Here is a 14,393-nt window from a genome sequence, read left to right as displayed (position 1 = left end):
TTATGACAAAATTTTCTATGGAAATCGTATTTTGAAAAAAATGTTTATAGAAATAAAATGTTGACAAAATTTTCTATAGATATAAAATTTGGATATAATATTCCATAGAAACCAACTACGACAATGCGCCCCCTTTTTCTCCAGAGCAAAAATATTTACTCTGCACAGTGAAATAGATAGGGATTTAACATTTCTTTAAAAATTGGCAAGTAAAAAAATCATTAAATAGAATCGGGCAGATTGGAAGGATTTGTGAACTAGGTTTTGTAAAGAGAATCGAAAGTTTTTTTTTTTTTAATTTTCATAACTTGGAGCAGTCCAAATTATGTTTTTTTATACCCTGCGCCACAATGTAGAACAGTGTATTATAAGTTAGAGCAACACCCAGAAAGAGACGAGATATACAAATTGTGCCTTTGGCAATAATGCTCATGGCAGGCCTCTGAGCATTATTTATTGCCACAGTTGGTAGAATTCTACCAAAAATGGTAGATTTTTATTGTTTGGTAGATTGGTAGAATTCTTGATGTTTTGGTAGATTTTACAGAATATTCCTCCCCAAGTTCACAAATTGCCTCTAGAAATAAAATTTTAACAAAATTTTCTATAGAAATAAAATTTTGACAAAATTACCTATAGAAATAAAAATTTGACAAAATTTTCTATAGAAATAAAATTTTGACAAAATTAGCTATAGAAATATAAAATTGACAAAATTTTCTATAGCAATAAAATGTTGATAAAATATTATAAAAAATGAAAATTTCGACAATATTTTCTATAGGATTAAATTTTGAAAAAAAAATTCTATAGAAATAAACTTTTGATAAAATTTTCGGTAGAAATAAAATTTTAACAAACTTTTCTATATAAATAAATTTTTGACAAAATTTTCTATAGAAATAAAATTTTGACAAAATAAAAAGAAATAAAAAATTGACAAAATTTTCTATAGCAATAAAATGATATGATATGTTGATAAAATTTTATATAGAATTAAAACTTCGACAAACTTTTCTATAGAAATAAAATTGTGAAAACATAAATAGAAATAAAATAACATTTTGAAAACATAAACTTTTTGACAATATTTTCGATAGAAATCAAATTTTGACAAAAGTTTCTACATAAATAAATTTTTGACAAAATTATCTATAAAAATAAAATTTTGAATAAATTTTCAATAGAAATAAAATTTTGAAAAAAATTTCTATTTAAATCGTATTTTGACAAAATTTTTTATGGAAATAAAATTTTGACAAAATTTTCTACAGAAATAAAAATTTGAAAAAGTTTTCTATAGAAATAAAATTTCGAAAAAATGTTCTAGTTGAATCGTATTTTGACAAAATTTGTTATGGAAATAAAATTTTAACAAAATTTTCTATAGAAATAAAATTTTGACAAAATTAGCAATAGAAATAAAATATTGACTAAATTTTCCATACAAATAAAATTTTGACAAAATTTTCCAACGAAATAAAATTTTGACAAAAGTTTCTATAGAAATAAAATTTTGATAAAATTTTCTGTAGAAATAAAATGTTGACAAAATTTTCTATAGAAAAGACAATTTTGACTAAATTTTTCATAGAAATAAAATTTTAACAAAATTTTCAATAGAAATACAATTTTGCCAAATTTTCTTTAGAAATAAAATTTTTAAAAATTTTCTATAGAAATAAAATTTTGACAAAATTTTCCAAAAAAATAAAATTTTGATAAAATTTTTCAAAGAAATAAAATTTTGACAAAATTTTCCAAAGAAATAAAATTTTCTATAGAAATAAATTTTTCACAAAATTTTCCAAAGAAATAAAATTTTGACAAAAGTTTCTATAGAAATCAAATTTTAACAAAATTTTCTATAGAAATAAAATTTTGACAAAATAAAAAGAAATAAAAAATTGACAAAATTTTCTATAGCAATAAAATGATATGATATGTTGATAAAATTTTATATAGAATTAAAACTTCGACAAACTTTTCTATAGAAATAAAATTGTGAAAACATAAATAGAAATAAAATAACATTTTGAAAACATAAACTTTTTGACAATATTTTCGATAGAAATCAAATTTTGACAAAATGTTCTATATAAATAAATTTTTGGCAAAATTATCTATAAAAATAAAATTTTGAAAAAATTTTCTATTTAAATCGTATTTTGACAAAATTTTTTATGGAAATAACATTTTGACAAAATTTTCTACAGAAATAAAAATTTGAAAAAGTTTTCTATAGAAATAAAATTTCGAAAAAATGTTCTATTTGAATCGTATTTTGACAAAATTTGCTATGGAAATAAAATTTTAACAAAATTTTCTATAGAAATAAAATTTTGACAAAATTAGCTATAGAAATAAAATATTGACTAAATTTTCCAAAGAAATAAAATTTTGACAAAATTTTCCAAAGAAATAAAATTTTGACAAAAGTGTCTATAGAAATAAAATTTTGATAAAATTTTCTGTAGAAATAAAATTTTGACAAAATTTTCCATAGAAATAAAATTTTAACAAAATTTTCAATAGAAATACAATTTTGCCAAATTTTCTTTAGAAATAAAATTTTTAAAAATTTTCTATAGAAATAAAATTTTGACAAAATTTTCCAAAAAAATAAAATTTTGACAAAATTTTTCAAAGAAATAAAATGTTGACAAAATTTTCCAAAGAAATAAAATTTTCTATAGAAATAAATTTTTCACAAAATTTTCCAAAGAAATAAAATTTTGACAAAAGTTTCTATAGAAATCAAATTTTAACAAAATTTTCTATAGAAAAAAAATTTTGACAAAATTTTCCAAAAAAATAAAATTTTGACAAAATCTTCAATAGAAATAAAATTTTGACAAAATTTTCTATAGCAATAGAATTTTCTATAGAAATAACATATCAAATCAATTTTCTATAGAAATAAGATTTTGACAAAATTTTCTATAGAAATAAAATGTTGGCAACGTTTGCTATAGAAATTATATTTCGAATCATGTTTCTATAGAAATAAAATTTTGACAAAAATTTCTATTGAAAGAAAATGTTGACAAAATTTTCTAAAGAAATAAAAAATTTTCTATAAAATAAATTTTTTACAAAATTTCCTATAAAAATACCATTTTGACAATATGTTCTATAGAAACAAAATTTTGTCAAAATTTTCTATAGAAATAAAATTTTAACAAAATTTTCCATAGAAATAAAATGTTGACAAAATTTTCTATAGAAATACAATTTTGACAAATTTTCTATAGAAATTTTGACAAAATTAAGAAAAATAAAGTTTTAGTTAAATTGCATCATGGGTTTATCTCCAGTTTCGACCGAACACCACAAATGTTTTCAGCGGTGGATTATGCCCTCTCAATAATGCTAGTAACATTTCCGAGTGTTTCAAAGCTTCACCGCAATGTGGACATATCGGGCTGCCACTATACCTAACCTAACCTATGTGAAATTTTGCACAGAGAGTATAATTCACATTAGCTATGAATACCAAATTTGGTTGAGATCGCTTCAGATATAGAAATAGCTCCCATATATACAAGCGCCCGATTTTAGAAACCATGGTAAAAATGTGATTTTATCCGAATTGACTTGGTATTTTACACAGAGAGTAGATTTAACATTTTACTTAAGTGTCCCGATTTGGGTCCATATTAATTCAGATCTCGTTGTTATAGTTTCCTACAAATTTGAAGGACTTCCGATGGTATCGAAAATGTTGGTCTACAGAATGGTGCAGAATCTAATATAGACGGCCCTGTCCCACTCTCGACTTTCTTTATTGGTTTTCAATATGAAAATGACGATATTCAAAAAAAAATCGACTTTAGTCGTTATTGAAAAGTGGATTTCAAATGTACCGAAAATTTTTGATGTTTCCATTAATTAAGAATTTCCCAGAATTTTTTTCTATTAAATGTTTCTATAAATACTACAAAAATTGGTTTTCGCTACTATTGCATAAATTAAGTCTTAGTGGAGAGAAATATATAAAATACAAACCTATTTTTCCTTTCTTGGTTAAGGCACTCCTGAAGTTTAGTCAACACATGCTTTTAACCTGAAATCAAAACAATACAAAAATAAAATACTTTTATTATAATTTTGCATTTTTTTCGAAAATGTATTCTGCTTTTTTGATGTGATACTAATACAGGTACTAATGATTAACTTTCGTTGTAATGGGTTCTAGTCCAGTTAGATACAAAGATAGCGCTTTATTTCTGCTCAATTGTAGCAGTGCAGTTCTATATGTCAGAAATACACCGAATTATTTCTAACATGGCTGAAAGGTTTAACCATACCTAGGAAAATATTTCCATCTTTGCTGAGTCAAGAATTGAAATCACAACCATGTACACGGACGTATGTTTGGGTGTAAAAATTATATGTTTGGAACTCAAATTTTTTAATACAATATTTTTAAGTGCAAGCATATAATGTTCATAAGCTAGCATAACATGTTTGGGACATATATGTCAATATGTTAGAACATATTATGTTTGGGACATAAAGTGTTTGTAAATATAATATGCTTAGATGCAAACATATATTACTTTGGAAATAGCCTATGAACATATATGTGTTCAGAAAGAGAGACCTAGAGAGTATGCTACAAGTAAAATAATGGAAGTAATCAATTGGCGCCTTAAAAATGTATCCACACAAAGAAAATTTCATTAAAATTTTTTACTACCAATGTATGCCCTAAGATGAAACATAATATGTTTGACCAATACAAACAATATTTTGTTTGGATCAATACTGAAAATATATATGCTTGAAGCAAAATGTATTTGGGGTATATGTTACAGAAGCGATTTTTTTTTGAGGGTGTAGCTGATAGTCTCTTTTTCAAACAGACATTTAACAATTAATCCTTATAACTTTCTTTAACCCACTGTTCACAAATACTTACAAGTTGATGAGCTTAACAAACAACAAAAGCTATAACAAATATGAAATAAATGAACCCTTACATTGGATATGAGAACACCAAAGAGGATACTCACATTTTAAGTAGTAACTAGGTATTATCCTTCTACTAGCCATAGATGTGGGCATTATGTCAGGTAGATGGATATATTTTTCATAATGCGATGATATGTTTAGTCACCATTTAATACCAAAACAAGTATATACAGCAGTAAGTTCGGCCGGGCCGAATCTTAAATACCCACCACCATGAACCAAATATTAGGGTTTCCTTTGAAATTTCAGGAGGGCTTGAGGACTTGAGGACACAACCCGAAGATAAATTTAAAGATTTCACCTATGAGGACTATATCAGATTCTGGATTTATAAGAACCATTTTTGTTTGAGGTTTAGAGGAATCATTAACATCTCGTGTAAGTGTGCAAGAAAATTATAAAATAACGTCTTGATTTGAAATCTTAAATCTGTAGAAGTAAAATCTGGAAATTTTACATTGAGTTTCAAACAATTTTCATGATCAGTGCGCCTTCTACACCCTCAAGAAGTGAAGTCGGTCTATATGGAGGCATTACCAAATGGACCGATAAAAACTTAATCCGATACACGTTTTTGTGAGCCTAAAATACCAGAATATTTACAATTTCAGGCATATCAGATAAAAACTACGGTTTCTAGAAACCCAAGGAGTTAAATCGGGAGATCGTTCTTATGGGGGCTATACTAAAATATGGACCGATACTCACCATTTTTGGCACACCTCTTTGTGACCCGAAAATACGTCTAGATTTCCAATTTCAGGCAAAAAGGATAAAAACTTCGGATTCTAGAAGCCCAAGAAGTAAAATTGGGAAATCGGTCTATATGGGGGCTATACCAAAATATGGATCGATACTCACCATTTTCGGCACACCTCTTTATGGTCCTAAAATACCTCTAGATTTCCAATTTCAGACAAATTGGATAAAAACTACGGTTTCTATAAGCCCAAGACCCCAAATCGGGAGATCGGTCTATATGGGGGCTCTCCGAAAATATGGACCGATACTCACAATTTTTGGCACACGTATTTGTGGTCCTACAATACCTCTAGATTTCCAATTTCAGGTAAATTGAATAAAAACTGCGGTTTCTATAAGCCCAAGAAGTAAAATCGGGAGATCGGTCTATATGGGGGCTATACCAAAATACGGACCGATACTCACAATTTTTGGCACACGTATTTGTGGTCCTACAATACTTCTAGATTTCCAATTTCAGATAAATTGAATAAAAACTGCGGTTTCTATAAACCCAAGAAGTAAAATCGGGAGATCGGTCTATATGGGGGCTCTCCGAAAATATGGACCGATACTCACAATTTTTGGCACACGTATTTGTGGTCCTACAATACCTCTAGATTTCCAATTTCAGGTAAATTGAATAAAAACTGCGTTTTCTATAAGCCCAAGAAGTAAAATCGGGAGATCGGTCTATATGGGGGCTATACCAAAACGTGGACCGATACTCACCATTTTTGGCACATCTCTTTATGGGCATAAAATACCTCCAGATTTCAAATTTCAGGCAAATTGGATAAAAACTACGACTTCTATAAGCCCAAGACCCCAAATCGGGAGGTCGGTTTATATGGGGACTATATCAAAACCTGGACCGATATAGCCCATCTTCGAACTTGACCTGCCTGCAGACAAAAGACGAGCTTGTGCAAAATTTCAGCACGATTGCTTCATTATTGAAGTCTGTAGCGTGATTACAACAGACAGACAGACAGACAGACAGACAGACAGACAGACGGACAGACGGACATCGTTATATCGTCTTAGAATTTCTCCCTGATCAAGAATATATATACTTTATATAGTCGGAAATCGATATTTCGATGCGTTACAAACGGAATGACAAACTTATTATACCCCCGTCACCATTCTATGGTGGTGGGTATAATGAACAAATGAGAAAAAGCTAAGAGCGGACTTTCGATTTTATACAAAACTAAAAACTAGCTAAATGACTATAACTATATATAACAAAATTAAAAGAAAAAAAAATTAAAAAAAACCAAGTATATACGGCCGTAAGTTCGGCCAGGCCGAAGCTTATGTACCCTCCATCATGGATTGCGTAGAAACTTCATCTAAACACTGCCATCCACAAACGAATTACTTAAGTTGCGGTAACGCTTGCCGATGGCAAGGTATCTTAAAACACCATCTTCTAAATTGTATGTAAGTCCATACGTGGTATATATTAAATCAAAAAAGATCTATCCAATACGTATATAATTCAGTTTGACAAAGTAGACATAAAATTTTGACAAAATTTTCTACAGAAATAAAATTTTAACAAAATTTTCTATAGAAATAAAATTTTCACAAAATTTTCTATAGAAATAAAAATTTTGACAAAATTTTCTATAGAAAGAAAATTTTGACAAAAATTTCTACAGAAATAAAATTTTAACAAAATTTTCTATAGAAATAAACTTTTGACAAAATTTTCTATAGAAATAAAATCTTGGTAGATTATTTTTGGCTCGAGTGGCAACCATGATTATGAACCGAATAAAATTTGAACAAAATTTTCTATAGAAATAAAATTTTGACAAAATTTTCTATAGAAATAAAATTTTGACAATGATGAAAATTTTATTATGAACCGAATAAAATTTTAACAAAACTTTCTCTAGAAATAAAATTTTGACAATATTTTCTATAGAAATAAAATTTTGACAAAATTTTCTATAGAAATAAAATTTTGGTAGATTATTTTTGGCTCTAGTGGCAACCATGATTATGAACCGATATGGACCAATTTTGGTATTGTTGTTAGCGACCATACTAACACCACGTGCCTAATTTGAACAGGATCGGATGAATTTTGCTCTTCCGAGAGGCTCCGGAGGTCAAATCTGGAGAATGTTTTATATGGGGGCTATATATAATTATGGACCGATAAGGACCAATTCTGGCACGGTTGTTAAATATCATATACTAACAACATGTTCCAAATTACAACAGGATTGGATGAAATTTGCTTCTCTTGGAGACTTCGCAAGCCAAATCTGGGGATCGGTTTATATGGGGGCTATATATAATTATGAACCGATGTGGACCAATTTTTGCATGATTGTTAGAGACCATATACCAATATCATGTACCAAATTTCAGGCGGATCGGATGAAATTTGCTTCTCTTTGAGGCTCCGCAACCCAAATTTGGGGATCGGTTTATATGGGCGCCATATATAATTATGGACCGATGTGGACCAATTTTTGCACGGTTGTTAGAGACCATATACCAATACCATGTACTAAATTTCAGCCTGATCAGATGCAATTTGCTCCCCTTTGAGGCTTCGCAAACCAAATCTGGAGATCGGTTTATATGGGGTCTATATATAATTATGGACCGATGTGGACCAATTTTTGCATGGTTGTTAGAGACCATATACCAACATCATGTACCAAATTTCAGCCGGATCGAATGAAATTTGCTTCTCTTTGAGGCTCCGCAAGCCAAATCTGGGAATCGGTTTATATGGGGGCTATATATAATTATGGACCGATGTGGACCAATTTTTGTATGATTGTTAGAGACCATATACCAACACCATGTACCAAATTTCAGCCGGATGGGATGAAATATGCTTCTCTTTTAGGCTCCGCAAGCCAAATCTAAAGATCGGTTTATATGGCGGCTACATATAATTATGGACCGATGTGAACCAATTGCGTGGTTGTTAGAGACCATATACCAACACCATGTACCAAATTTCAGCCGGATCGGATGAAATATGCTTCTGTTAGAGGCTCCACAAGCCAAATCTGAGGGTCCCTTTATATGGGGGCTATACGTAAAAGTGGACCGATTTGGCCCATTTTCAATACCATACGACCTACATCGATAAAAACTACTTGTGCCAAGTTTCAAGTCGATAGCTTGTTTCGTTCGGAAGTTAGCGCCATATGGGCCATATCGGACCACTTTTACGTATAGCCCCCATATAAACCGACGCTCAGATTTGGCTTGCAGAGCCTATTGGAGGAGCCGATCCGGCTGAAATTCGCTACATGGTGTTAGTATATGGTCCCTAACAACCATGCAAAAATTGGTCCAAATCGGTCCATAATTATATATAGCCCCCATATAAACCGATACCCAGATTTGGCTTGCGGAGCCTCTAAGAGAAGCAAATTTCATCCGATCCGGCTGAAATTTGGTACATGGTGTTTATATATGGTCTCTAACAACTACGCGAAAAATAAATAAATAAGAGAAGCAAAATTCATTCGATCCGGCTGAAATTTGGTACATGGTGTTAGTATATGGTCTATAACAACCATGCACAATTTGGTCCACATCGGTGCATAATTATGTATAGGCCCCATATAAACCGATCCCAAGTTTTGACCTCCGGAGCCTCTTGGATGAGCAAAATTCATGAAATTCGGTTGAAATTTGGTACGTGGTGTTAGTATATGGCCTCTAACAACCATGCAGGAATTGGTCCATATCGGTCCATAATTATATGTAGCCCCCATATAAACCGATACCCAGATTTGGCTTGCGGAGCCTCGAAGAGTAGCAAATTTCATCTGATCCGGCTGAATTTTGGCACATGGTGTTAATATAAGGTCTACAACACCCATGCAAAAATTGGCCCACATCGGTGCATAATTATATATAGCCCCCATATAAACCGATCCTCAGATTTGACCTCCGTAGCCACATGGATGAGCAAAATTCACCCAATTCGGTTGAAATTTGGTACGTGGTGTTAGTATATGGACTCTATCAACCATGCAGGAATTGGTCCATACCGGTCTTAATTATATAACCACCATTAAACCGATCCCCAGATTTGACCTCCGGAGCTCTTGGAGGAGCTAAATTCATCCGATCCGTTTGAAATTTGGTACGTGGTGAAATTTGGTACATTGCGCTAGTATATGACCGCTAAAAACCATGCCAAAATTGGTCCGTATCAGTCTATAGTTATATATAGCCGATCCCAAAAATAATCTTCCAAAATGTTATTCCTATAGAAAATTTTGTCAAATTTTTATTTCTATAGAAAATTTTGTCAACATTTTATTACTATAGAAAATGTTGTCAAAATTTTATTACTATAGAAAATTTTGTCAAAATTTTAGTTCTATAGAAAATTTTGTCAAACTGAATTATATACGTATTTAATCGGCCTTTTTTTGTTTAATATATACACCCAATTAATTCGATTGTGGATGACATTCTTTAGTACAAGTTTCTACACGCAAAGAAAAAAAAAACGTTTGGATAACGTGTACCGAAAACGTTTTTCTCTTGTTAGAGTTTATTGAATTGCTTCGAAAATTTTAAACTTTTATCACCCAAAAAAATCGTTTGTTACAAAATTTTTATTTTTTCAATAAAAAAAGTTATTTTTGAAACAACAACACAGTCCATTTCGTTTATATCAAACACTGTTCTTTTCTGACTATAGGTATTTAATAAGACACATTTTACAGTTCAAAATTTAATATACTACAATGTAATGTTGAACATTTTTTCGGAATCTTCCGAACATATCTGGAATATATGTTAAAAAAAAAAAAACAAAAAAAGAATCTTTGGTCGAAGCAGGGATCGAACCCAAGACCCTTGGCATGCAAGTCGGACGTAGCAACCACTGCTCTACGATGCCAAACTAAATGCTTGTTTCTGTTAAATAAACTTTGTTTATTCGGTTCGTGGGCGCCGCTAGCTATGCTATATAAATATAACTTATATGGATTATTATCTATTGATGACAATAACAGGTACATAACTCAGTGGTTAGTGTGTTGGCTTACAAAGTGCATGGTCCGCGGTTCGATTCTCCGTCCAGGTGAAAGGTAAAAAAAAATTTAAAAATTTATAAAATCGTATAATTTCTTCTACATTGTTGGTATTACAGGAAAAGGTGTTAAGAACTAAAAAACCTCGTGGATGTGAGAAAGATGAGAGGGAAAATGCAATTAGCAAGAAATTGTTTTTACATCCTGGAAAAGAATAAACGTTTATCACAAAATGTATATACTTTTCTTCCAAATACACTTCCTTACAGCGAAAAGCAAATGAGAAACGAACTTTGTCTAAAATTTCGTTTGGGAGGAAAGAATTATTTTTTTTTTTTGGGTGTATGTAATCCATGGTGGTGGGTACATAAGATTCGACCTGGCCGATCTTACGGCCGTATATACTTGTTTTATTCTTAACCCGTCCGCACGATGTCCGGTGCGTTAAATTTGTTAAATTTTTATTTTTATAGCAAATTTTTAGTTCTATAGAAAATTTTGTCAAAATTTTATTTCTGTTGCAAATTTGTGAAATTTTTATTTCTATAGCGAATTTTTATTTCTATAGAAAATGTTGTCAAAATTTTATTCCTGTTGCAAATTTTGTCAAAATTGTATTTCTATAGAAAATGTTGTCAAAATTTTATTTCTATAGAAAATTTTGTCAAAATTTCTATACAAAATTTTCTCAAAATTTTGTTTCTATAGAAAATTTTGTAAAAATTTTATTTCTATAGAAATTTTTCTCAAAACTTTATTTCTATAGAAAATTTTTTCAAAACTTTATTTCTATAGAAAATTTTGTAGTTTCTACACACCGTTAAAATTTCTTCTGATGAAAATTTCCTTCCCAAATTAGCAGTTTTGCTAATGAAAAAAACAAATTAACACATTCGGATTAATCGGTCATCCCTTTTGTACTTACTTACCAACTTTTTCAATTAAATATTCTGCGCTACATACAATCATGTCAACCTATGTGACTGTGACTTGGTTGGAATGTGAAGATCCCCTTGTTGCTATGGATCCCAGTTAGTAAACGTATCGTGCTATGACAACATGAGATTCAAGATGGAATAATCAACAAACTACAGAGTTAAGTAAATCCAGGTGGCCTCCATTCACCGAATGCGATGTCATGAAAGTGCTACACACATACAAAGGGAGGGTGATGTACATGTCAAGAATTGAATTGAGTGTAATGGAAACTCAAGTTGATACTTGAGTTAAGCAATTAATCTAGAAAACTAAATAGAATTTCCTTGTTGTCCACATGAATTAACCCATTATTATGAGCATGAGTCACAATGACGACTTATACTGTTCCAATTTCATTTGATATCTGTGACGTTTTGTTTTTTTTTTTTCTTACAGTGTGCGGTCTTTTAAATGTAGGTGTGGCAGCAATATTTGGTCCACAATCCAGACATACAGCAAGTCATGTCCAGAGTATATGTGACAACATGGAGGTAAGTACAAAGGACCTGCATGTAGGAGTATTTGTAGGAAAGATGGAAAATGTGTCCAATGTGTATTAAAAACAAAAATAATTGAAAATCGTAAAGTGTATGAAGGAAGAAATGGTAATTTGTCGGTTTTCATTACACATCCTCATTTAAGTGGGGTAAATAAACCGCAATTATGGGTACTATATGCCAACACACATAAAAAGAAAGAGTAAGGTCTTGACAATTAAATTCTAGGGACTACAATTTAATTTAAGCCAACGGTAAAACCATATTCACGAATTTGAGCAAATCGTGCGATAAATATATATGACAGTCCTATTTAAATGTTGTTAGATTTCTTATTTTTCTTTTTCAATTATGAATTATCTGCAGTCATCCGACCTTCACGATCGTCGTTTTTATCCCGATGTCCCTTCATAATCCCGATGTCCCTCGCACCCCATAAGGTCACCATCATACATTGGCATTGGGCGTTATCAACCCGCGCATCGACTTATACACTTACCAAGTCCACAGTAACCCTCGATCTTTCTGTCTTATCAGAAAGATGGGGAATTACAGAGACCACAATCCTAACTCGGTTTATAATCCTTCACACCCTAGTCCCCAGCTACTAACCTATCCCATATAATTGTCTGTCCACGGTTGTAGTCGTCCCAGTTTGCTCATGATCCACAAAATTGTCTACTAAAGTTCCACAGGATTTTCACACCCCTGACCAATCCCTAATACATCCATTCACCCTCACCTTATACTCTGGTGCACTATAGACAATTATAGACAATTTTGTCAAAATTTTTAATTCTACAAAATATTGTCAATATTTTATTTCTATAAAAAATTTTCTGAAAATTTTATTGCTATAGCAAATTTTCTGAAAATTGTATTTCTATAGAAAATTTTGTCACAATTTTATTTATTTAAAAAATTTTATTTCTATAGAAAATTTGTAAAAATTTGTTTCTATAGAAAATTTTCTAAAAATTTTATTTCTATAGAAAATTTTCTCAAAATTTTATTTCTATAGCAAATTTTTTAAAATTTTAGTTTTGAAGAAAAATTTGCCAAAATTTTATTTCTACACTGAAAAAAAAGCATACTCGGTTCCAAAGATTTTGTCTTTACTTTAAAAAATTTGGTATTGATTCCGAGCCAAAGAAGCGGAGAATACAAGTAAGGATACTTTTAATTTTAATTTTTCGCTTTCTCAGATTTTTTTCTTCATATGCTATCAAAGTCCTTTAAAAACGAGTTAAAGGCAACTTTATTTTCCAAATTAGGACTCGACCTCCAGTAGAAATTATGCTATGTTTGAAGTAAAAAACTTCTTTAAAATAAAGTTTTGAAAAACATGCCCTATATTTGAACGATTTTTTGCTTTGCAGTCAAGATGCAAAAAGACAACAAATTTAAAGACAATTTCATTAAATTTAAAGAATTTTTCTGAATTATTAAAGTCAAGTTGACCTTAGCCTATACATTTTTTCTTTCATGTTAAGATACCCATTTTTAAGTCAAAGCACTTAATTATAAGGACAATACGACTTCATTGAAAAGTTTATCGACTTTTGGACAAGGAAAATAACTTTATTTTAGAGAAATGCGTCTTCTATGCTAAGTAAAATTTGTATTCGTATTTTAAAGACATGAAATCTTTGACCTCACGACAATATTTTTTTCAGTGTATGAACAGTTTTGTCAACATTTCATTTCTGTACATTTTTTCCATTTTTTTTTTTTTCTATAGGCAATTTTGTCAAATTTTTATTTCTCTAAAAAATTTGTTAAAATTTTTTTCTATAGAAATTTTTATCAAAATTTTATTTCTATAGAACATTTTGTCAAAGTTTTATTTCCATAGAAAATTTTGTCAAAAATTTATTTCGTTTTGTTTTGTTATTGTTGGTATGTACTTCAATCATATTTGTTGTTTTGATCTCAGCTTAAAAAACATTGCGTTGACGAAACTACAAGAGTAGCTTAACCAACAGAGGAAAAGAAGTTACTCTTGTACTTTAGTTAACGCAATGGTTTTTAAGCTGAGATCAAAACAACACAACATTTATTTCTATAGAAAATTTTGTCAAAATTTTATTTCTATACAAAATTTTGTCAAAATTTTATTTTTACAGAAAATTATGTCAAAATTTTATTTCTATTGAAAATT

The 14,393-nt window shown here is 30.0% G+C and overlaps 1 protein-coding gene across 1 annotated transcript in view; it reads left to right on the top strand.

Annotated features, from left to right (window-relative positions):
- The window catches only part of KaiR1D (Kainate-type ionotropic glutamate receptor subunit 1D), a 48,866-nt gene that overhangs the window by 16,067 nt on the left and 18,406 nt on the right, over window positions 1-14,393 (top strand). The window contains exon 3 of the mRNA XM_075292262.1: window positions 12,132-12,226. Within this exon, the coding sequence (XP_075148377.1) occupies window positions 12,132-12,226 (95 nt within the window). The remainder of the gene's footprint in view (window positions 1-12,131; window positions 12,227-14,393) is intronic.

The sequence above is a fragment of the Haematobia irritans genome, chromosome 1, assembly GCF_050003625.1.
Source record: "Haematobia irritans isolate KBUSLIRL chromosome 1, ASM5000362v1, whole genome shotgun sequence".
NCBI lineage: Eukaryota > Metazoa > Arthropoda > Insecta > Diptera > Muscidae > Haematobia > Haematobia irritans.
Note: the sequence above shows the minus strand (reverse complement) of the source record. Positions and strands in the feature narration are given on the sequence as shown.